The 23,470-nt window shown below is 55.9% G+C and overlaps 1 protein-coding gene across 2 annotated transcripts; it reads left to right on the forward strand.

Moving 5' to 3' along the window:
• Positions 1–400: 400 nt before the first annotated feature.
• ZNF341 (zinc finger protein 341) lies at positions 401–21,683 on the forward strand. 2 transcript variants are annotated; one of them, XM_030503506.1, is made up of 15 exons: positions 401–481; positions 4,765–4,875; positions 5,987–6,174; positions 7,591–7,743; positions 8,358–8,597; positions 10,105–10,300; positions 11,452–11,536; positions 12,523–12,713; positions 13,600–13,793; positions 14,574–14,782; positions 16,114–16,210; positions 17,553–17,685; positions 18,140–18,251; positions 19,066–19,136; positions 20,590–21,683. In XM_030503506.1, exons 1-15 carry the CDS (start codon positions 451–453, stop codon positions 21,102–21,104), a joined length of 2,526 nt encoding a protein of 841 aa, XP_030359366.1. In that variant the 5' UTR covers positions 401–450; the 3' UTR covers positions 21,105–21,683. The 2 variants fall into 2 exon arrangements, with proteins under 2 accessions (XP_030359366.1, XP_030359365.1); XM_030503505.1 differs by lacking the exon at positions 401–481 and having other exon boundaries at positions 4,480–4,875.
• The last annotated feature ends 1,787 nt before the right edge of the window (positions 21,684–23,470 follow it).

Here is a 23,470-nt window from a genome sequence, read left to right on the forward strand (position 1 = left end):
CCACCGCGCTCATAGGCTCCCCGCGGTGCCCATCAGCGCTTTAAGCCAATAAGCGGAGCCGCCTAAAGCGCTCATTGGTGGAGAGTGTCCGTCACGCAGCCAATGAGGGATGCGCGGGGCGGCTCCGCGGAGGGCAGGGGGTGCCCGGTGCGGGTGATGGGCCCGCGGCCCTCCCGCGGCACAGGAGCGGGGCGGCGGTTCCGCGGGGCCCGGCCCCCGCGGACCCCCGGGGCGCTGCGGGCGGGGCCGCTCCGCCGCGCCACAGGTTGAACACGAGAGCCCCGCCCGGCGCGGCCGCACCCGCGGGGGGGTCGCTGCCCGGCCCAATCCCCGCACCACGGCCCCTCCCGCCGTGCCCGGGTCCCGTCGCGGGCGGACGGCGCCCCCTGGCGGCGGCGGCGCTGCCGGTGCCCGCTCCGCCTGGCGGGTCGCGGCCGCCGCGGCTCCAAGATGGCGCAGGCGATCTTCGAGGCGCTGGAAGGTAACGGGGCCGCCGCGCCGGGCCCAGCCGGGCCGGCACCGGGGATGCGCCTCTCCTTTGCCCGCCCCCCCCCGCCCCGGTCTCCCCGCGCCGCCGCCTCCGCCGGGCGAGTGGCCGCGGCGGGGCCGCCCCGTGAGGCCTGGCACGGCGCGGCTCGAGGAGGGGGGGCTCCCGGCAGCGCGGGGCCGTGCCCCGCTCCCCAGCGGCCGCGGCGCGCACCGGCGCGGCCCCGGGGCGGTGCGAGCGGCCCCGCGCGGTGGCGGCGGGGCGGGACCGCAGCGGGCGGGCTCCGGGCCGGGCTGGCGCAGCGCCGGGTGCCGTCCCCGGCACCCCCTGCCTGTGCCTGGGGAACGGGACCACCACCCCACCGGGCACCGCCGTCCCGGAGCCCCCCGTGCCCTGCATGCTGTGTCCCCCCCGTCCTCCCCGCACGCCCGGGCTCACGTTGCCGGCCCCGGTGCTCCCCGTGTGGATGCTGGCTCCTGCATGTGTGTGTTGCTGCGGGGGAACGGGTCGCGCTCGTGTTCGTCTCGGTTTAGCATCAGGACACAGGCAGGTGCCGTCCGCGGGGGCACTGGGCTGTGCTGAGCCGGGGCAGGCTGGCACCGAGCTCAGCATCTTTGGAGGAAAGCTGCCTCACACGGCGGTTATTTCCTAAACTGGATTACACGTGTGTTCCCCGTTCCATGGGATGACTGTGCTGACTGGAAGGCCCTGGATTGGAATTGTGACCCTGTGCTTTGTGAACAGCACCTGCCATCACAGCAGAAACAGGAGCAAAGAAGAAATATTTCTAGTTTGTCAGGTTACTCGGTGCATTTGACAGATCTCTGTGTAGAATCAGGTTCACTATTTCCTCTTCACAGCCATAGAATTCCAGATTGGTTTGGGTTGAAGGGACCTTAAGATCATCCAGTTCCAACCCCCTGCCACGGGCAGGGACACCTTCCACTAGAGCAGGTTGCTCCAAGCCCCTGTGTCCAACCTGGCCTTGAACACTGCCAGGGATGGGGCAGCCACAGCTTCTCTGGGAAAAGTCTGTGCCAGCGCCTCAGCACCCTCACAGGGAAGAGCTTCTGCCTCAGAGCTCATCTCAATCTCCCCTCTGGCAGGTTAAAGCCATTCCCCTTGTCCTGTCCCTCCAGGCCCTTGTCCAAAGCCCCTCTCCAGGTTTCCTGGAGCCCCTTTAGGCACTGGAGCTGCTCTAAGGTCTCCTCTTCGGGAGCCTTCTCTTCTCCAGGCTGCCCCAGCCCAGCTCTCTCAGCCTGGCTCCAGAGCAGAGCTGCTCCAGCCCTCGCAGCAGCTCCGGGGCCTCCTCTGGCCTCGCTCCAGCAGCTCCACGTCCCTCTTGTGCTGTTGCCCCAGAGCTGGATCAGGACTGCAGGGGGGGTCTCCCCAGAGCGCAGCAGAGGGGCCGGATCCCCTCTCTGACCTGCTGCTCCTGCTCTGGGGGTGCAGCCCAGGACACTTTCTCCTCATTGTGTGGATTTTTTTGCAGGATCCAGGAGAGCAAAATATTGGAGCAAACGAAGAAAAAAGCTTATTTTTTCCTTTTAAGCCCACAACTGGCAGCTTTTAGCAGCTGAGTTTGTGTGTTTTGTCTTCTTGATCTGATCACAAGTCAGTGGTGACTTGGCAGCCTGTTCTCAGCAGGTGCTGGAGGCAGAGGTGCCTTTTGCCTGTCACTGAAGCACCCAGTGTGCTCGTGTTTGCATGAAACTGAGGGTGTGAGGGGAACGCAGCGCCTGGTGAAGGGGACCCTCTTGTTTCATCTCTAACTGAGAGAAATCTGAAAGGGGAAAACCACAAATCAGTGATCTCGTACTTTTATCTTGGCTTCCCAAATCGCCCTGTTTTTGTCAGGCTCTGGGGAGAGGCTCTGCTGCTGCCAGGGGAGATGAGATGGCTTTTGGTTTAGGTTTGATGTCTGTGAAGAACATCCTGCAGATCAGTGCTGGCTGTAATCCGTGCAGGATCAATCCAGAGCTTTCTCCTGGAGTGTATGGATGGCCGTGAATGGCATCAGTGTAACTCTGCTTGTCTTCATGGGTTACTAAACCCTGGTCGTGGTGATTTCCCTCTGTGTTGAGGGTGGATTGTGCATTTACCCTGTGAAACTGCAGGGTCTCAGTGGGTGTTACATGGATTGCCACATGAACAAAACATTCCTGTGGTCCTGGGCCTCTTTTCTCCAGCAGAAGGCTGAATGTGACACTGACAGCATTGCTGCAGTGCTGTTGCCTGTCTTTAGGTCTTGGCTTCTCCTTAAGCTTCTTCCTGCAATCATCTGGCTTTTCTACTTGGAAGATGTGGCTGTGTGCCAGGAGGAAACCCAGTTGCCCGGTGCCAGGCACATCGTGAGTGGCATTCTTGGTGCAAACTGTTCTTAATTGTCCCCATAATACACTGAACCCGAACTTTGGATCCCCCTTTTCCTTTTGCATCCTCCTAGCTCCCTTCTGCTGAGGAAGGGCTGCTCCGTTTCGCTCTGTGCTTGGGATGTGCCAACAGGAGCCTGCAGTGCTGCCTCCGCAGTTGCCAGGAGGTGATTTGGACGAGAGGAGGTGTATTTTAAAGCAGGGCTTTGGTCGGGGTGTGAGCAGATGCACGCAGGGCTGCTCCAGCAGCAGCGTGCTGTCCTGCAGGGCTGGCTGCAGCGCTCCGCACCAGCCGCAGAACTGGACCTGCGGCTTTGCTGGGGTTTATGTCAAAGGCTTCCCTAGGCACAGGGGTGGTTTTATGGTGTGGTGGGATCTGCAGCTGCCTGTGCCCTCTGCTCCCCACGCTGCAGAGCGCGGCTCTCCCCTCTCCCAGGGCATGTGCTGTGTCTGCAGCCTCCTCTTAGTGAGCAGAAAGGTGTTCACGGGGTCTCGATGGTGCCTGCTTCACACTGGAGATGCAGGAGAAATTCATATTTAGGTTACATTTAAAATGCTGTGGATTCTATGGATATTCCCCATCAGGAAGGTAACACCTTGGTTGTCCAGGAGAAGCGTTCAAGTGACCAGAGGAACTGCAATGCTGCTTCCTTTATGCTGTGATCTGTTAGGGCACTTCAGTGTCCTTCCTGGTGCTGCTTGAGTGACCTCTCATCAGGAATGGTGCTCACCTCACTGCTTGGAAATGGTCAGACTGATTTTCTTTTTCCTGAGGCCCATAATTCCGAGTTCAGAGCTTTGCACATTGCGCTTGCAAAGATCTTGAAGTGAAAAGCAACCTAAGAACCTCCCACCTTTTTCTCTCTTCATCCTCAAGGTCTAACATGCAACCCTGGTGTGCTCCTTCTTTTATCTGTGGGTTCCCTGTCATAAAGGAATGGTAGGAGGGAGCGATGCATAAAAATCACTCTTTTCACTTTTCAGCCCATAATCAGGTTGTTCTACGTGTCTCCATCTGAGTTCTAAAGGAGTGTGTCAGGTTTGACCCATCGGTTGCATGCTGCTGGCCGGGTTGTCTCCCTGCATGAGCAGTCCCATCTCCTGCATTTCTCTGGAATGCTTTAGAACATCTTAGCTGGAGGGAAGAATCTCTGTGCCAAAGCGAGTGAGCTGATTCTGACACCGAATGTGGCTGGGGGAGCGTGTGCTCTGCTGCAGCCCGCCGGGAAAGGGCAATGAGAGAGAGCGACCAGCACCTCTTGCTTGAGAGGAGCCCATGGAGGAAGCCAGTCCTTCCGCATGTCCCAGGCTGGTCAAGTGGGTCAGTGGTCAAGTGGGGTCCCCCCCGAGATCTCTCCCAGGAGCCCACACTTAGCATTTCCTTCCTAAAGCTGTGTCTAAATCCTCCTGTAGTTCCTAGCCCTGTGTCTGGTCAGATCTGGGAACACTGGTCTGGAAAACCAGGAGGCATTTCTAACACTGCTGCTGGGACACACTTGCTGCCCACCAGCGGTTTTGTCTTCCCTAAGCTCAGTTGTGCTGTATCACACTCTGTCCCCAGGCACATCCTTCCAGGCTGCCCATCTGGTCCATGCATCCCAAATACCGACTTCTCAGTGTCTGTAAGCATCCTTCCTCTGTGCAGCAGACGCCTGAAACCAGGCCCTCTTCTGGCTTTCCTTGCCCTTCTTCCCTTTTCTTCTTGTATCAGAGGGGTGTATGGAGGCAGGTGGGAGCGTTGCTTTAGGAGGACAGTGAATGCTGTGGAGTAGAGGGGGACGAGAAGGTGAGAGTGGCTCTGGGAGAAGACAGCAGCAGGCAGCGAGCAGCTTCCCTCCACAGCTTGGGGGTGCTCCATGTTCAGTCCGTGCTCAATTGACCATCCAAGCTTGTGTCTCCTTGCAGGAATGGATAACCAGACAGTGCTGGCTGTGCAGTCCTTGCTGGATGGTCAAGGAGGTGTGACAGATCCATCTGCTCAAAATGTCAACTCCTCTGCTGCCATCCAGTCCATGGGTGAGTCCTGGTGGCGCTGGGAGGGAGAAGAGGGGCAGGAAGGCTGCAATGTGCACTTCTGACTATTGGAACAGCCAACAGAAGAGCTGTGTGTGCAGGGTGCTGCTATGAGTGCTGTGAGCCCCCAGCAGGACTGGGCAGAGCAGGAGCAAGGGGGCAAGTGCCCAAGTGAGCAGAGATGCTTTCGGAGATGGTCGTGGCGATAGACTTGGCCATATGTTTCCAATAAAGGCATGAAGGGAGGGAGCAGCCACTCTCCTGCCACTAGTGCTTGTTACTGCTCACATTTTGTGTTTAATGAATCATTCCTTATCCTCTGGGGATGTACAACTGCACTGAGTAGCTCATCCATGGGAATGCATATGGGAACTGGTCATTTATGTGCACATGAACACGGGCAGTGCTTGACCAGGACTCGCTGGGTGGTACCGAGTTATTCCCTGGGGGAGTTTTTGTCTGTGTCCCCAAAAACGTTCTGCCTTGGGCTGTGAACCAGATGGGAGGTACAGCCTTGTGGGTCTGACTGGAGTCAGTGCCAGTGGTGTGTGCCTGTGGGGTTTGCTAACCTGCACATATCATCTAGTACGTGGTAACTGGGTTGTCTTCTTTCTGCTTCTAACATCAAGCAGAGGTACCAAAGACAAGCAGTCTTGGGGACGGGTGGCTTTTGGACACAAGCTGCCATCAACTCTGCCCTGATTCAAGTTCCTTCTCTTCCTTTGTGCAACCTGAATAATGAAATCTGCCTCAGCCAACATAATGCAGGTGCTTTGGAAGAAGCTGTTTGGAGTAGAAGCAGAGGGTGCTGCAGGTTGTCCATGTCTTTGGGATGAGAAAGACAATGGGATTCAGTTTGTCCCAGGGAGACGCTGGGTTTCATATACGGGAGCAGGGCTGGGATGGGCTCAATCACATCAGTTATCTCTAGGAAGCGCTTGGGATCATGGAGGAGGGACAGCCTGGCCCTTGCAGCTGATCCCTCCTGGTGATGATGCCCTCGAGGTGCCAAGCTCCAAAAGGTGTCTGTTTGCCTGTGGCTGTGGTTGGCACGTGTAGCACTGGGAGTTGCGGAAGGAAGCCCAGAGCAGTGACCTGGTCCTTTTAATTGCAGATGATGAAGACGTGTTCCTCTGCGGGAAGTGTAAGAAGCAGTTCAACTCGCTGCCTGCCTTCATGACCCACAAGAGAGAGCAGTGCCAGGGCAATGCCCCTTCCCTCTCCACCGTCTCGCTGGCCACCAACAGCGTGTACACCCCGTCCATCACGTCGGTGCAGCAGGCTCCGGGCGCCAGCCGGCAGGTACCGCGCTGCAGGCACAGGCTCTGCTGCTGTCACTGGGGTTGGGGAGCTGGGGGGACCTCTGGGTGATGTGTTTAGATCCAGTGGTGCCTCAGGATCCGAAGGGGGCTACAAGGATGCTGCAGAGGACTCTTCATCAGGAACTGTAGCGACAGGACAAGGGACAATGGGACCAAACTTAAACAGGGGAATATAAGATTAGATATAAGGAAGAGGCTCTTTACTGTGAGGGTGGTGAGGTGCTGGGACAGGCTGTCCAGAGAAGTGGTGACTGCTCCATCCCTGGTGGTGTTCAAGGCCAGGTTGGACAGAGCCTCTGGTGACATGGTCTAGTCATGTGAGGCATCCCATGGCAGGGGCTTGGAACTGGATGAGCTTAAGGTCCTTTCCAACCCAAACCAGTCTGGGATTCTATGACTGACCTCTTTCCTAGAAGGCTCAGTTGTGATCCTGTTGGCTTTTGACCTCATGGTTAAAGCTGCCTGGTCCTCTGCAGCAAGGTGTCTCCTCCAGCACGAGTGTCTGATGGCCCCTTCTTCAGGACAGGAGGGGTTTCACGTTGTGCCTGTGCCACAGCCAGACTTCTGCTGTACTGGAGAGCGCCCGTGCCACAGCCTGGCAGCCCAGCCGTGTGCCTGCAGTGCTCAGGGTGGAATGGCCCTTGCTGTGCCTTGGGCTGTGGTCTGGCTTGTGAGCAGCAGAGGAGGGCAATGCCTGGCAGCTTCATCCCTGCATCCCTCCTCTCAGTTCCCGGCAAGTAAGCCCATGTAATGTGGTGTGACGTGTGTTTTGGGGAATATCCTCTCTGGAGCGACGACTCTTCCCAACAGAGCTCCCAGGAGCGAGTCCCTTGTGTGTGACACGTGGGTGCAGTCCTGGTGGTCTCCAAAGTGCTTTCAAACCAGCTGGTTTTCTCAGGTTCATGTAGTGCCAGTGGATGGTGCTGCCCAGGGCTGCAGACACGGGGTGTTCCCACCCTGCAAACAGAACAGCCTCCCTCCCCTCCTGTCATCCAGCTCCAGTCTGAAGAGGAGAGCCTGATGTTCACCATCTGCAGGCAGAGCAGCCCCCCTCAGCTCTCCACCTTCCCTGGCTGGGGGGAGCACCCAGGAAAGGCCTGACCTTGTCTGTGACCAGTTTGTCCTGCACATCTTTAATAACCCTGAGCTGAACTGTAGCCAGTGGCCGCTGTCGTATTTTACCCCCTTTTCTGACGAATATTCCTGGAGCTGCCTTATTGGTACTGCTGGAAATTACCACGGACTCAGCAGGGAGCTGTAGATAACTGCTGGGGCTCATGTGGTGCCCAGAGGCTGTGAAAGCCGAGACTCAGGGTCAGGAAAAAGCACTGTCCTGGCTTTTGGTTTGTTGTTTTGTGCTGGTGCTGCTCAGCCACGTGTTCTTTTGTTCTTTCAGCAAATTTCTACGTACATCACCGTTCCCCCATCCCCTTTGATCCAGACGCTGGTGCAGGGGAACATCTTGGTCAGCGATGAGGTGCTCATGTCGGCCATGTCTGCGTTCACATCCTTGGACCAGCCCATGCCGGCGGTGCAGCCCCCGGCGCAGGTAAGGGCATGCAGGGGAGTCCCTGTGCATGGGGCAGTGCTGGCACAGCCTCAGAGCCCTGCTGTCAACAGCCTCGAGAGATCTGCTGCAGGGCTGACCCCTGGGCACCTTCCCAACGTGACAGCCAGGCTCGGGGAGGGTAAATGGCAGGACAGCTTCAGGGCCTGGCCTCTCCTGGGTGCTCAGATCGTTGTAACGTGGTCTCTTCAGCTTTTTGTTGAGCCCCCATATAGTGGTTGGACCTCTCTCTTCCTGAAATGGTTGGTTTGGGCTCTCCATGGGGCTGGCTGGGCTCTCCATGCTCTCGTAATGTTCTTTGTAACCAGAAGGATTAAAGCTTTAAAAACAAAGCAAAAAACCCAGCAGTGGGGCTTGAGCACTTGGGTTTTGGAGGAGACGGTGCCTACTGGCAGGTCATGCCAAGCCTCTGCAAGCCAGCAGGGTCTGGTCCAACCTGTCAGTTGTGTCAGGACATCACCCCTGTTCCTGCAGGTGCTCTTTTGAACTGGGATTGGGAATGTGTGTGGGGGAGCAGCGCCTCCAGCCCATCGCTGCTGCATTTCTAACGTCTTGTCTGTCTCCGTGTTGTCTGTGTGTCCCCGTTGTGCCTCCAGAGCAGCCTGAGTATGCACACCGGGGCTGGCTACCTGTCCCAGCCGCCTCCCCCGCCACCGCCACCACCACCTCCACCTCCTCAGCCTCCACCTCCTCCCCCCCCGAGCCTGGGGGCTCCGGGGCCGCCCGGCGCCGGCGGCAGCGGCGTGGTGGAGGTGTACAGTGCCCCGGCTCCTATGGCACCAACCAGCGCGGTGGAGATCCAGAGCCTGGGCATGCAGCCCTACCCGCCCATGGAGGTGAGGCCAGGGGCTGGCTGTCTGCAGGGCTCTGTCCTCCTGGGCCTCTTCTGGCAAAGCAAAGCTGCTCAGGAGTCACCTGGGCTGGAAATGTGGAACTAGAGCCTGGGAAGGTGTGTTAGGGTATTTGGCAGTGATTGTGTGTGCAGGAGGAAGTGCTGAACAGAAGGATGTTGGCAAGGTGATCATAGAATCATAGAACCACAGGCTGGTTTGGGTTGGAAAGGACCTTGAGCTCCTCCAGCCCCAACCCCCTGCCATGGGCAGGGACACCTTCCACTAGAGCAGGTTGCTCCAAGCCCCTGTGTCCAACCTGGCCTTGAACACTGCCAGGGATGGGGCAGCCACAGCTTCTCTGGGCACCCTGTGCCAGCGCCTCAGCACCCTCACAGGGAAGAACTTCTGCCTTATATCCAACCTGAACTTCCCCTGTTTAAGTTTAAACCCATTCCCCCTTGTCCTACCCCTGCAGTCCCTGATGAAGAGTCTCTCTCTGGCATCCTTGTAGCTCCCTTCAGATACCGGAAGGCTGCTCTGAGGATGCTATGATGGGGATTCTGAGAACAAGAGGCAATTAAGAGGGACGGAGGCCTTGGCTGGCACAGGTTTAGGAGACCTGAATGTCTGCTGTGCTTGAGAGATACCTGCAGGTGCAGGGAGTGACAGGGAGCTCACCTCGCAGAGAGGTGCAGAGCACCCGCTGTGCTCTGCAGGCAGAAGTGGAGAGAAAAACATAGCGCTGAACTTGACAAGGCAGCTTTTCCCAAAGAGAGGCAGGGGCAGGGGGGGATTTACCAGTGGATCAGCTGCTCACAGCCTCCAGGTTAGCCCTGCCATTCACAGCAGGAGCCACTGGCTGTGCCAGAGGTTTGTCAGCTTTATCTCTGTAGCTGGCGTCTGATGTGGAAGTACCAGTGGTCAGAAATGGATGGGGGATGTTGGATACACAGTGGTCTGAGGAGTTTATTAGGGTGGGCATCAGAAACACCCCTAAACCATTTCACCCCAGTCTGATGCTTCTTTTTCTTTGTGTTCCCTTTTCTAACATGGGTGCTGATGTAAAAGCTGGGCTTTGCCACATTAGATTTTCTTGTGCTTTCCTTCCCTTCTGCAGGGCAGGCAGCAGGGCCTGAAGATCCCTCCCTGCCTTCAGGGCTGCTGTGAATCCACTGGGTCAGTGGGGATCATTCTGGTAACCTGCTCTGGAAGGATAAGAAACTTCCAGGCATTAGACCTAAATGAGGACTAGATGGCTCCTTCAGAGTGTTTCTTCGCTGTCCTGTAATACCTGCTGGATACTTTGTGATGGTCAGCAGGAGAGTTTCACGCTGTGCAGGGTGTTAGTTTTAGTTAGACACACAGTGAACACTGGTGAACCAGCAAGTGAATGCAGTTTGGCAGGAGGCAGAAAGCTCAGCCTGCTGTGGCAAGTGCTGCTGGAGATGGAGGCTGGGGCGCAGTGTCACCGTAGCAAACCTGGCTCCACTGATAAACTGCACTCTTGCAGGTACCCAGCCAGTGTGTGGACAGTCCTGTGTACCCCTCTCCTCCTGTGTACAGCCCTGGGAAGCAGGGGTTCAAGCCCAAGAGCACCAGCACTCCCAGCCCTCTGGCCAGCGCAGGAGGAGGCAGCGTGGTTGGCTTTGATTCCACCTCCGCGGCCAAAAGCCAGCGCTGCAAAAGCGAGGTTGGGCTGCAGGAAGGTGAGTGTCCTCAGAGCATCTGCCCTGCACTGACCTGCTGTCACACAGTGCACCATCGAGCCCCGGGCTCTCCTGGCCCTGTGGGGTGGCACTGCCTGTGGGTGCAGCTCCGGAGGAGGAACACGGTGCCCTGCAGGAAGCTATCAAGAGCAGGTGGAAGCGTGGATGTGCTGCTTGTCTGGCACATCTGAACCCACGTGAAAGGACTGTCCCTGTGCGCCTGCATGGGCAAGCTTGTGCTGAATCTCTGCAGCTACAGAGACTGGGACATCCTGCAAAGTGAGGTGTTAGAGCTTGGTCCATTTTAACCCAAAGAAGACTGCCCAGCCACAATGCTGGTGGGCTCAGCAGAGCTGTCCCTGCCGGGTGTTTCAGTGCCTGTGAGGAAAACATGCCTGTCCCCACGTCAGGCAGGATGGGATGTGCCCCATCACAGGCTGGAGGAGTGTCAGATCCTCCCTGGCCAAGCCTGACCATTGCTGATGTGATGCACACACAGAGCTGTGAGTGACAAGGGAGGTCCCAGGCATGAGGTAGAGGAAGGCCTGTGTCTCCAAGGCTGGGCCTCTGGAGACACAGCCATACACATGCTGGGCTTTAACCTTGTTTGCAGAGGTGTGAATGATGGTGCAGGCTGCAGCTCTCAGTCCAGAAATTCCCAGAGCAGCCCCTGGTTCTGCTGTTTGTCACTGGTTTATACCCCATCATAGTAGACAGAAGATGTGAGTAACTGATCTTCTGGATCATGTCTGGAGCACCGTGTCTCACCTGTGCTCTGGCTGATGGTGAGTTCATAGGAGAGAGACACAACTGGGGCCCTTCCTCTCACTAATCCTGTGTCTTTTCCCAACGCCCAATATGCCTTTGAAGTAGGTGCTTTGTAGCACAGCTGGAAGGGTCCCTGGAGTGGTTAATGCCTGCAGGGATGCTCTGCCCCCTCCACTGCTACTCTCCTCAGCACTTCTAGACTTAGCTCAGGCTACGTCCAGTGTCCATAACCTCTCCCCAGTGTGGCCAGGCAGATCTTATCCTTCCATAAGCCCTTTATTGTTGGTCCTGAGTGCACATGTCTTGGGGTGAGGGCCCTGTGGCGCAGGGGGACGGGGCTGTGCCACGTGGTCTCATTCCTGTGTGTGTTCTTGCTCTTCCAGGCAAGCCCAAGTCCCCCAAGCTGAAATGCACTTACTGTGACAAGGCCTTTACCAAGAACTTCGACCTGCAGCAGCACATCAGGAGGTAACAGTGGCACTAAGCTGGGCTCAGCAGCGTGGCTGGGTGGAGGTGGGCACAGCTCCACGGGGGGAGTCTTGTGTTTGTCGTGTCCCAGCCTCTGTGCTGTGCTGGGGGTGATCCTTCATCCCCTCGCTCCAGGACACCCCCCCAGTACCTGGGGTGAAGGCTGCATCATGGATGTGAGCTTCTTGCTGATTATGGGCTGGGACTGGAGACTTGTTTTCCTCCCTGATGAGACTTTGAAAGCCAAACCTGTTGTCACCTGAGCAGTGGAGCAGCAGCACTTCCACCGTTTGCCTCTGCCCTTTCCTCTCCCTCCTTAGCAAGCTGCAGCCTTTGTGTTTGCTGGTGTTAGCAGACCATAAGCCAAGCTCTGTGTCTGTAGAGGGAACCCTTATAAGAGCTTTTCTCTGGCAGGAGGCTTAAAACCTCCAGAGTTCTCCCCAGTGGCATCTGTGGAACTCAGGCCAGATGAGAAGGAACAAGTGGTGGTTTCACTGCCCTTCCCAACCAGGACTCTTCACATGCTCCATATGTTGGAGTCCTCCCTTCCTCCAGAAGCAGAAGGGCAGGGTAGAAAGACCTTTCTCTGTGGATGGGGGAGAGCAAATTCAGGGAGGTCTGGGGGCTGCAAGATGGAAAAGACTTGTGTAGGAGAGGGAGAGACGACAGGGAAAAAGAGGGTTAGAAAGTGATGGTGTCCCCAAGGTCCATGCAGAGGCCTCAGCAGTGCATGCCCTGAGGTTGCTGCACAGCTCTTTTCCTCTTCTACTACTTTGCTGCCTTGCTATGCCCAGACTGCAGGAGTTGTGTCTGTGCCCAAGGCTAGTTTCCCCAGGCCCCTCACAACCCACCTTCTCCAGTTGGTCAGGTCTCGGAGCCCTCGTTTGGCTGGTCCAGGTGCCTGGCGCAGCCCTGCAGCAGCCACCCCAGCACATTCCGTGCTCCCTCTCTCTGCTGGCTGCTGATTTGGTGCCTTCTGCCTCCAGCCACACAGGTGAGAAGCCCTTCCAGTGCATCGTGTGTGGCCGAGCCTTTGCCCAGAAGTCCAACGTGAAGAAGCACATGCAAACCCACAAAGTGTGGCCTCCAGGCCTGGGCTGCACCATCTCCCGCAACTCCATCACGGTGCAGGTCATGGCCTTGAATCCCAACCAGCCAGAGGACGAGGAGAACACAGGTTTGGTTCTGGGGATGGCTTGTGCTTGGGGCAGAGCAGTGATGGGAGGAGTGTGCACGTCCCTGCTCCTCCTCACGGGGAGGGAAGAGGGGATGCAGGAGCTGTGTGTGCTGGCTGCATCCCTCCTGTGGGGTTCCCAGCACACAGAGAGAAGGGAGTCACATCTGCTCGACTCCAGCTGTCAGGTGCATCCTTTTGCACCCCCAGCCACAGGGTTCGGGTGCTGGTGGAGGCAGTGGCTCCAGACTGTGCAGATACATGCACACACACAGGGTGAGGTGTCTTCCCCTTTTCCCTGCCTCGCAGCTGCAGCCACACTCAGCAGCTCTGGTTTGGAGGCCAGACAGGCTGGTGGTTTAGCACAGCCCAGTGCTCTGCCTGGTTCGCAGTGGGCTGGCTCTGGGGCCAGCAGCCAACTGAAAACACTTGAGGCAGAGAAGAGCTCCTTGGTGCAGATGGGCTCTGGATACCTTCTGTGGCCTTGGTCCTGGTAGGAGGGACAGTGTCATGTCTGGGACAAGGCCCCACTGGAGCTGCTCTGTGCAGACTGGGAGCTGCTGGCTGGGTCTGACCTGCCTCCGGCCAGAGGTGGGAGTAAGGTTGGCTCTGGTTCAGTGGTGGCCTGTTCTGGTGGCTGCTCCCCAGGGCACAGTTAAGTCCCTGGCAGCAGAGAATGGGTTAAGGAAAGGAAGATGGAGTAGTCAGAGCCCTTAATAACCTGCAGACAAATTTAAACCCCCCCTGTTAGTGAGATTTGTCTGATGTAAAGCATCCATCTGTGAAAGGAAGGAAGAAGCTGGGCTGGGGCAGGCCCGGTGTGTCTCAGCAGCATGGTGCTTGCAGAGCAGCTTTCAGCAGTGCTGTGACTGTCTCTCCCTTTCTCCAGGTCTGACTCAGCCCTCGAGGAACCCTCCACCACCACCCCAAGACATGAGCCCCCTGGACGAGAGCGAGGGGGGCAAACTGGAGGCCAAGCAGGTTGTGTTGATCGACAGCTCTTACCAGTGCCAGTTCTGCCCCAACAAATTCAACACCTATTTCCAGCTCAAATCACACATGACACAGCACAAGAATGAGCAGGTAGGGACAGAGGGAGCCTTGTGTTGGTGGCAAGATTGGGGTGGGCTTCATGTAGTAGACCCAGGGTCTGTCCTCAGCCTCTTGCTCTGTAAAGCTGCCAGTGCTTCCCCATGCAGTTCAGCTCTCTGCATGTCTGAGTTGCAGCCCTGTGGTCTGGGTGGCTTTGGAAAGCTCCACTGCCTCCCCCTGCTGAGTGAGAAGTCAGCCCAGCAGGTCTGGGTGCACAGAGAAGCAGCAAAGAGGCAAAGATCAGAGCTTTCAGTGCAGGTGGCAGCTCTCGGGTCGTGGGACAGTCACTGCTGCGTGTTGTGGTCTCACCCGCTCCCGTGGGTACCAACATCCGTTTCCCCACCTTAGGGCAGTGCCCTGACAGTCTGTGTTTGCAGAACATCCAACTCCCAGCAGGGCCTGCTGTTGTGTTCCCCTGGAGCTGCCCAGCCACAATTTGGTGCTGAGCTGCTCTGCACTGTTCCTTAGGGACCCTTCCTCTGAGGAGGGCAGCAGAGGAAGGGGATGTCTTGCCATCACACTGTGTCCTGCTGGAGTGCAGGGCAGGGTTTCACTGCTGTGCTCTGAGCTGGCTGTGGGCATGGTGGGATGCTCTGGGAACCACAGTGCTGCTTTGTTCTCCAGCACAGGGGGTCAAGGGACACTGGTCCCTGTCTGTAAATGACCCAGCAGCTGTGACTTCCACAAAGGAAGGCCAGTGGCTGCTGGCAGAGGATCTTCCCCGTTGTTTCCATGCTGTGCCACTCCAGTTGCTCTCCCTTCTTCTCCCAGGTGTACAAATGTGTGGTGAAGACCTGTGCTCAGACCTTCCAGAAGCTGGAGTCCTTCCTTGAGCACATCAAGAGCCACCAGGAGGAGCTGAGTTACCGCTGCCACCTCTGCAGCAAGGACTTCCCCTCCCTGTACGAGCTGGGTGTGCACCAGTACTCCCACAGCCTCCTGCCCCAGCACAGCCCCAAGAAGGACGTGGCCGTGTACAAGTACAGTAGCAATCGTGCTCACAAGGCTTGTAGGAGTGAGTGGTGCAGAGTGTGTTTGAGGAGAGTGGTGGGGACAGTAGAGGGAAGATGGGGCCTCGTGTTCAGTGGTTCTTTTGGGCACCCAGGTGGCAAACCAGGCTGGGGCCAAGCACTTTGAATGCAAGGAATGTTTCAGGGAGACAGTGAGAGGCTGGGATCAGTTATGTGGGAAGATCCCATCACTGCAAGTCCTCTGATCACCAGTGGAGAGTGGGATGGGTACAGCTGGGTCAGAGATCAACGGAAGGCCCTTCCCAGCCTCTTAAACACCTCCAGCAAAGGGGGTGCTGTAGGAGCAGTGCCCAGGGAAAATCTCCCGTCCCTTTGCTGTGAAAGGGTCTATTCTTTCTACTAGTGTAGAGGGAAAGGGTGAGGAGTTCCACAAAGAGCTCTGGAGCTTTTGAAACCTGTAGAGACATACAGGAAGTGTGGGAAGCCCAGAAGATGCTGAAGTCACCTTGGAGCATCATGGGGATAAATAACTGCTGCTGCTTGCATAGACCATGGTTTATAGTTATCTTTGCACTGCAAAGCTTCATCCTGCATCTTGCTGGTGGGGATCTCTGGGATCAGAGCCCTGCTTATGTTTGAGGAGGTTTTAGTCTGGTCTAAGGAAAAAGGGGTTTGCAGCAGATGCAGTGAGTGCCTCTGTTCACTGCTGATGGTGCACATCCCCATTGCCCGTTATCCCTCAGCTCTGGCAGAGGTCTCCAGCAGGAATACTGCCAGGATAGGTGAGAACAGGGGTTAGGTGCAGAGGGCCCAGGTGCCTTTGGAGAGATGGTGGTGGGAGCTGAAGCTCTGTTAGATGCTGTAGGCCCCACATGGAAGCGTGTCACCTTGTGGCTGCCCCAGCCATGGGTGACACTGCTCTTATGCCGTGACCCCACTCAGCTCCTTCACTGGGAGCTGCTGTCTTTGTGCAGTGAAGAAGGAAGGAGGTGAAGAAAGGTAAAGTCGTTACACAGGGCTTGTCTCCATGAGGAAGCAATGTGGAATCTGTGCTCAGGTCTGGATGCTCCCATGGGATTCCATGTGGAAGAGCACTAGCAGTTCAAAGGCTTCTCCACCCAGTTCTCCAGCATCTCCCCTCGTGAAGGATGCTGAGTGTGAGTGTGACCTGGCTTTGTGGGTTGCTGGTTTCAGAGCACCTGGCTGGGGGTGTTACTGCCTGTACCAAACCCACCCAGTCAAAATCAAGCTGGAAGGTGCCTGGGCTGGGCTCTGCCTGCAGTGTGGGGCTTTGCTGGCCATGGCCTTGCTCACGCTCTGTCCTTTCTTTCCACATCCAGATGTGTCAAGTGTGTAAATAAGTACTCGACCCCGGAGGCGCTGGAGCACCATCTGCAGACAGCGACGCACAACTTCCCCTGCCCTCACTGCCAGAAGGTGGGTGATGCTGCCTGGGCCGGCCCTGGACACGTAGTGAGGGCTCTGAGGGCACCCTCTGCTCCCTTTCCTCTCCCTTCCTACCTCAGTACCGACTGGCAGGCTCATGAGGGGCTTTTCAGAGAGGCAGAGGTGATGGCACTGCTCCCCTCCAGCTCTCTGGCCTCTCACACAGTACGTTCCTCCCCACAGTGCTGCCTTTCCTCCTGCTCCCATTTGCTGAACAGAATCTGTCAGGGTTCCCCCTCATTCCTCTCTTTTGGATGTGTGCTCTGTGCCCTTGCCAAAGAGAAACCTATCTGAGTGATGTGACTGGGACCACAGTGGTGCCCAGGTAGGTTTGGGCTGAAAACCCCTCTCTTCAGCACAAGTTGGAGGGGCAGAATTTGGTGGGGTTTAAATTCTAATAAATTATTTTCTGAAATCCAGACTAAAACGTGGCCCTTTGCTCCTCTGTGTGTAGCAAAGGAACGGCACATCCTGCAGGGCGGGCAGGGACAGCATCAGGGGAGTGACCGCTCTGTACTGAGGTAGCTCAGGAAGGGGAAGCGCGCTCCTGCTGTGGTCAGGACCCATCCTGCTGTACCTGTCTCCACTTCCCCCACCAGTGACAGGTGCCCTTCTGAGCCTGGTGGCACTTTGAGCACGCAGCATGGGGGTCTGAAAGCCCGTTACCTGCAGCAGTGTTTGTTACTTCTGTTTGTATTCTTACTAATACTGCTGTTTTCTGGAGATGTGAGAGCACAGAACCCCTGTGCTCCCTTCAGCCGTGTGCCTGCAGCATGCTCATGAGGAATTCACTCAGCTTGGGTTTCCAGTGTCCCGTTAGGCAAAGGAACTGTTCGTACTGGCTTTGTAAAGAACACGAGCCTTTGGTAACAGATTCTTGGGAAGCAGAAAGTGAAGCTCACACTGTGGGAAGGTGATAACTCCTGGGGGTCCTTGTCCTGCTGCTGGCTTTGCTGGGAGAGTGGGCATCCATTGGGGTGCTGGTCCTCTGCAGTATGGTGTTACAAAACTGAGCAGCAACTCTTAAGGATAACAAGGTTTGGGGGTTTTTTTTGTGTGTTGTGTTTTGTTTAGTTTCTTCTCTTTTTTGTTAAGCTCTATCTGTATATTCCCTTACAGAAACCTGAAGGTTTTCTCAGTGCATCCTTCCCGAGCAAGGAATTACCATCAGCTTCTTATGCTTTCTATACAGGCTACACCTTGTGCAGGGACAGTGATGCCTCGTGCGTGCTGCTGGCTCTTAGCCCTGGTTTGGGTGCTGTGATGCCCCTGGTTTGGGTGCTGTGATGCCCCTGGGGCCCTGCTGGCTCTGAGCCTGCTCTGTGTGTTGTAGGTGTTCCCCTGCGAGAGGTACCTGCGGCGCCACATCCCCACGCACGGCGGTGGCAGCAAGTTCAAGTGCCAGATCTGTAAGAAGTTCTTCCGCCGGGAGCACTACCTCAAGCTGCACGCTCACATCCACTCGGGTATGGGGACATCTCCTGCCCGTGGCGGGGTGAACTGGATGAGCTTTAAGGTCCCTTCCAACCTAAACCATCCTATGGGCTCCCTGTTGTCTCTGCCTCATGGTCCTCCCTGCCCTGTCTGTTTTCCTGATACCCAGAGTAACAGCTGACTGTACGGAGTCATTTGTAGCGACGTGGGTGCAGGAGATGGGCTTGGTTTAGCCTCGTGCCCAGTGCTGCACCACTTAGAAGTGGGACACAGGGGTTCTCCGTTGCTTGTGGTTGCAGAAGCTCAGGAAGCTGGCTCTGGAGAGCAGGAGCGGTGTGGTTTGTATCCATCCACTTACCCATCAGGCAGGATAGGGAAGTTTGGAGAAGTTTATGGAGAAGCAGAGTGTCCAAGTGAATCCTTTATGTGACCAGAGCAGCTCTGTGTGACCAGACTATCCCTGACTCTTGTTCTCTTTTCATCCAGGTGAAAAGCCCTTCAAGTGCTCAGTGTGTGATGCAGCTTTCAACCGGAAAGACAAGCTCAAGCGACACATGCTGATCCATGAGCCTTTCAAGAAATACAAATGTCCCTTCTCGTACGTAGTGTATCATCTCCAGTGGGGTGGCATGTCTTAATGGGGCTGGGATGCATGTCTTAATGGGGTTGGCATAGGGCTTGGGATGGCAGGAATGTCTCCTGCAGGTGCTCTAGGGTACATGTGTGCCATCTACCAATCCACGGCTGCTTGGGGAGGTGGGAATGCTGTGTGCTGTTAAACTGGGAACCCAGACGTCCCAGTCTTTTGTCATTGACTTCCTGTGGGGCCACATTATTTCATCTCAGTTCATAAGCCCTGTAAAATAAAGCCTGCCTTCACTGGGGGGTATGTGTTACACCCGGGGGGCACTGCAGTGTTTAACCACAAAGCAAAGAGTTGCCCGAATGATGGGCTCTCCCTGACTGCCACATCTTGAAAAGCACTTGGCAACAAAGGAGCTAATGTATGAGCCAGAGAACCCCAGGTTTAGGAGGTGCATCCCCAAATCCATGGCACAGCCATGGACCTTCTGAGATAGCCAAGACTGGCTGGCTGCTCCCTGCTCCAGCCACCTTGTGGCTCCTTCCAAAATACTCCAGCTGGGATCTTGAACTGGCTGCTTCTAGGTGCATTCATAGTGAGACACAGACCACGTGTAGTACAGCAGAAGCCATGTGTCCCTGTAGCAGCCTGTTTCTTTCTTGCCCCTCTCCAGAAGGGCTGAAATAGTGGAGCTTCTACTAAGACTGCACCAAGGGACCCACTGGGTGCTGCTAAGGAGAAGGTTGTGGATCTCTTTATGGCCCAGGATGTGTTTGTACATTGATCTCAGTGGCTTCATGCTGCTCATCAGCATTTCTTGTTGTTGCAGAAGCCACACGGGCTGCAATAAGGAGTTCAACAGGCCTGACAAGCTGAAGGCTCACATACTGTCCCATTCGGGTAAGTGCAGCTCTGCCAGTGGTTGGGAGGGAAGTGACTGGGATTCACTGGTGCTGCAGGAGCCTGTTGCAGGAGTAAACCTGAGCAAGAAGAGAGAGCGAACTGTGCAAGTGCCTCTGCTTTATAATCCCTGCAGCGGCCCTGTACCACTGCTCAGCCAACACAGCTACCGTGTAGCTTCCTCTGTGAGGATTCCCACTGCCTGTGGTACAGTGATCCCAGGTACAGGCCTAAATACTTGATAGAATTTACTAGCTGTAGGTTTTTGCTCTCTGTTGCTGCAGGCCTGTGTAAGTGAGCTTGCATTACAGCTGAGTCTCACCTTTGGGCTGTTTTCTAAGGCAATATAAACCCGTGGGCAGGGCCTGCTGTGAGGCTTAGAGGCAGAGCTGGATTACTTGGTCTGTTTGCTACCAAATGAGTATCCAGAGTGCTCTGTCCACTCCTCCCCTCAAACCATCTCACATTCAAAAGGAGATCTCGGGATTTGGTTCCCTTCTCTCTGTGTTCCGAAAATGATGCTCCTGCTCCTAATAAAGACATGATTTATTCCCATGCCCCAGGGAACCTTCACACTTGTCTCTTGGGGTAAAACCGAAAGGCTTTTCTTATGCCTGTCATGTCCGAAGCCCTGCAGAGTGTGATCAGCTGGGTCTGCGCTCACAGTGCAGTGGGTGGTTTGTTTCAGACTGTACATTCCCATACTTGGGAGGAAAAAGAAAGGGAAATGGCTTTCCTTGGCAAAGACACTTGGAAAAAATCACAGTTTTGCATTTTCATCACAATTACCTGACATTCTTTTCTGGTGGCATTTTAGTCCTCTCATTTAGGGCAAGAACTTTGGTTTTAGCTTGTAAACACAGACATCCAAAGTGTCCGCTCACCCTTTTCTGTCTGCAGATTTGCTTGGTGCAATGTGTCCTTCTTTTTATCTGGGAGCATCTCCTTGGAAGAGGAGATGAAGCTGTCACAGAATCATAGAATCCTAGCATGGTTTGGGTTGGAAAGGACCTTAAAGCCCATCCAGTTCCAACCCCTGCCACGGGCAGGGACACCTTCCACTAGAGCAGGTTGCTCCAAGCCCCTGTGTCCAACCTGGCCTTGAACACTGCCAGGGATGGGGCAGCCACAGCTTCTCTGGGCACCCTGTGCCAGCACCTCAGCACCCTCACAGGGAAGAACTTCTGCCTTATCTCCAACCTGAACTTCCCCTGTTTCAGTTTGAACCCACCACCCCTTGTCCTATCACTCCAGTCCCTGATGAAGGTCCCTCTCCAGCATCCTTGTAGCCCCCTTCAGACACTGGAAGCTGCTCTGAGGTCTCCACGCAGCTTCTCATCTCCAGGCTGAAGAGCCCCAATGTTCTCCTCCTGTCTCCATATGGGAAGGGGCAGGTTTCCCTGGTGGATGCAGGTCTCTAACCGAGCTCTCTCTCCTCCCATGCTCTGTGCAGGGATGAAGATCCACAAGTGCCAGTACTGTAACAAGTCCTTCAGCCGCCGAGCCCACATGATGGAGCATCAGCGCTCGCACACCGGCAACTACAAATACCGCTGCCCTACCTGCAGCAAGGGCTTCACGCGCCACAAGTACATGAAGGACCACAAGTGCCGCCTGGGCTCGCCCAAGGACAAGGACCTGCAGCTCAGGAAGCCCCAGAAGAAGCGGGTGGCCCGGGGGTGCAAGGCAGGCCTGTCCCTCCCCACCCCGCTGGGGCTGGCAGAGCTGAAGGAGGGGGCTGCTGGCGAAAGCCTCCCTGAGGGTGGCCCGAACAAAGAACCCTTCCAGGAGTCAGACGCTGTCCTGTCCATTGTGGTTGGGGGGTCAGGAGCTGCTGACTCAGACCTCGTTGTTCCTGGGCAGCCCAACAGCATCACATCCAATTTGGCCCTAGCAGAACTGCAGGCTGCCTCGGACGGCCCCTGCACCATGCTGGCTGTCCCCGTGTACATCCAGACAACAGAGTGACGGTGCACAGAGCCACTGTGTGGCTGAGGGCTGCTGCTGAGGCTGTCACACTTGGTGCTGAAATTTATCCCAGTCAAAAAGACCAAAGCTCTTGTGGGGAGGTAGATGGGCCCGGGAGAGAAGAGCTTTCCTCTCCGCTTGTTCTTCCCATCCTTGGGTAGAGGGCTGCTTGGAAGCCACCGATGGCTACAAGGCACTGAAGAGAATGGCTCCATTATTTCTTGTCCATCTGCGTCAGCTTAGGGCGAGAAAGACCAAGATCCCTGAATCAGGGTAAGAAGGAGCATGCAAACGTGCACCAAACAAACAGAGCTGCTGAAAGGGGGTGGCTTTGCAAATCACAGCCTGTCCCATCTGTGGTTTTTCTGGCCTAACAGTTTTATTGCCCAGTATTTGGGTGGCCTTTCCAAGAGCAAACTATTGATCCTTCCTAATGGAAGCAAGTTCATCTTGAGATCCTTTGGGAACACTGTTCAGAAATACCCTGACAGACTTATCTCTGGTATCTTTCTCCTCTCTGTCTCTATCAGTAGAGAGATGACCTTGTCTGTACATGTGTTATAAACACCATGGACCTCACATGCTGTGTGGAGTCAGTTGGTGGGAGCATGCTCCTGGGTTGGCTCTTCTCTCTGGCTGGTATTTCTCTGCAGGGTGTGTTCTTTTCATGGTTCTTCTTCATATCCAAGGATCTCCAAGTGCCTTGGACATCCGTGAGTCAATTCTTACAGTGACAGTTAAACATGACACCTTCTGTGTACAGGGGGGAGAGTAAGGCCTGGGTGAAGTGACCTGTCCTGGTCATGCAGGAAACCTGTGGAGCACCATGAGGTGGTTTTGTAGCATCAGCTCCTGTGCTGCAGCATTCTTCTGCCTCCCAGCCTGTGTGTTCCCTCAGCTCAGTTCCATGGGCTGCTTGTTCCAGTGGGTTATGGGCGGGTGCGAGTTGGTCAGGGAGCAAGAAACTCCAGTGTGAGAAGAGAAGGCTCCTTAAGGGGAGACCTTAGAGCAGCTCCAGTGCCTAAAGGGGCTCCAGGAAACCTGGAGAGGGGCTTCGGACAAGGGCCTGTAGGGACAGGACAAGGGGAATGGCTTGAACCTGCCAGAGGGGAGACTGAGATGAGCTCTGAGGCAGAAGCTCTTCCCTGTGAGGGTGCTGAGGCGCTGGCACAGGGTGCCCAGAGAAGCTGTGGCTGCTCCATCCCTGGCAGTGTTCAAGGCCAGGTTGGACACAGGGGCTTGGAGCAACCTGCTCTAGTGGAAGGTGTCCCTGCCCGTGGCAGGGGGTTGGAACTGGATGAGCTTTAAGGTCCCTTCCAACACAAACCACTCTGTGGTTCTATGATTCTGTGACTGGGACAATTTCTGGTGTCCATTTGGCTTCTCTCCGATTTCCCAGGCAGGATTCCCAAGGCCAGCACGGGGGCAGGGCTGGAGGCCAGGGCAGGCAGGAGAGCACCAAAGGTGCTGCTCCCTTCTCCACTGCCCTGCCAGGCTCCTTGCTTCCTACAGCACACTCAGCCTCTGGCTTTATGCTGCCACCGGCTGCCTCAGTCACCCCAGAGACTCACAGGGCTCCTGCCAGGACAGGTCCCGCAGCCTTTGCTCCCTCACTTCCCAACTCCCTTTTTGCCCATTTCACTTATTTGTGATGCTTCTGTAGCTCCTGGTGTTGGTGGGTGTTAGGAAATGGAGCACTGTGCTAGGGGAGGGTAAGAAGGGGGTTGTTCAGGTTTTAGAAGAGGTTAAGGAGAGGTCTTGCCGCTGCCTGGCAGGAGGAGTGGAGAAGGTGGAGTTGGACAATTGGAGGTGCACAGGGATGGGACAAGAGGCAACAGAGGCATGTTGGAACATGGCAGCTTCTGACACGATATAAAGGAAAGACATTTCTACACAGAGAGGCTGTGAGAGCTCAGAACCATCCTGCTCTGAGTGGAGGTGGCTGGGACCTCCAGATGGCCCTTCCTACTTAGGAGCTCTTGTGCTTCTGGGAAGCATCTCGTCTGCTTTGAAGGGCAGGGATTACTTGCCCACAGTGTAATGTATTTTAAGTAGTCGGCTCTCCCAGGAGGGGAACAGCATCAGGAAATCGTTTGCTAAATATACTTTCCCTCTTCTCCTCCCCTCTGTACCTGCACCACACGGTGTCATTATGTGGGCTCCGGCACTCGCTGCAGCGCTGTGCTCGGGTCTATATTGGGATGATGATGTGTTGTGTGCTGCTCTGATGGAGGCCTGGCCTTGCCTTCCTGAGCCCTGCTTCCCACCCGCTCTGCACATGGACCGGTCTAAGGATGATTCTGGGAGCTGGTTTCCACTGGCTGCGCTGAGTGTAGCACAAGGAGTGGAAGCAGAGCCACAGAACA

The sequence above is a fragment of the Strigops habroptila genome, chromosome 13 (assembly GCF_004027225.2).
Source record: "Strigops habroptila isolate Jane chromosome 13, bStrHab1.2.pri, whole genome shotgun sequence".
Taxonomy (NCBI): domain Eukaryota; kingdom Metazoa; phylum Chordata; class Aves; order Psittaciformes; family Psittacidae; genus Strigops; species Strigops habroptila.

Coding starts and splice junctions, on each gene's coding strand:
- ZNF341 (XM_030503505.1), top strand. CDS start 4,716: ATGTTCAGTCCGTGCTCAATTGACCATCCAAGCTTGTGTCTCCTTGCA. Junction 6,175..7,590: donor CTCCGGGCGCCAGCCGGCAG/GTACCGCGCTGC, acceptor TTGTTCTTTCAG/CAAATTTCTACGTACATCAC. Junction 11,537..12,522: donor CTGCAGCAGCACATCAGGAG/GTAACAGTGGCA, acceptor TTCTGCCTCCAG/CCACACAGGTGAGAAGCCCT.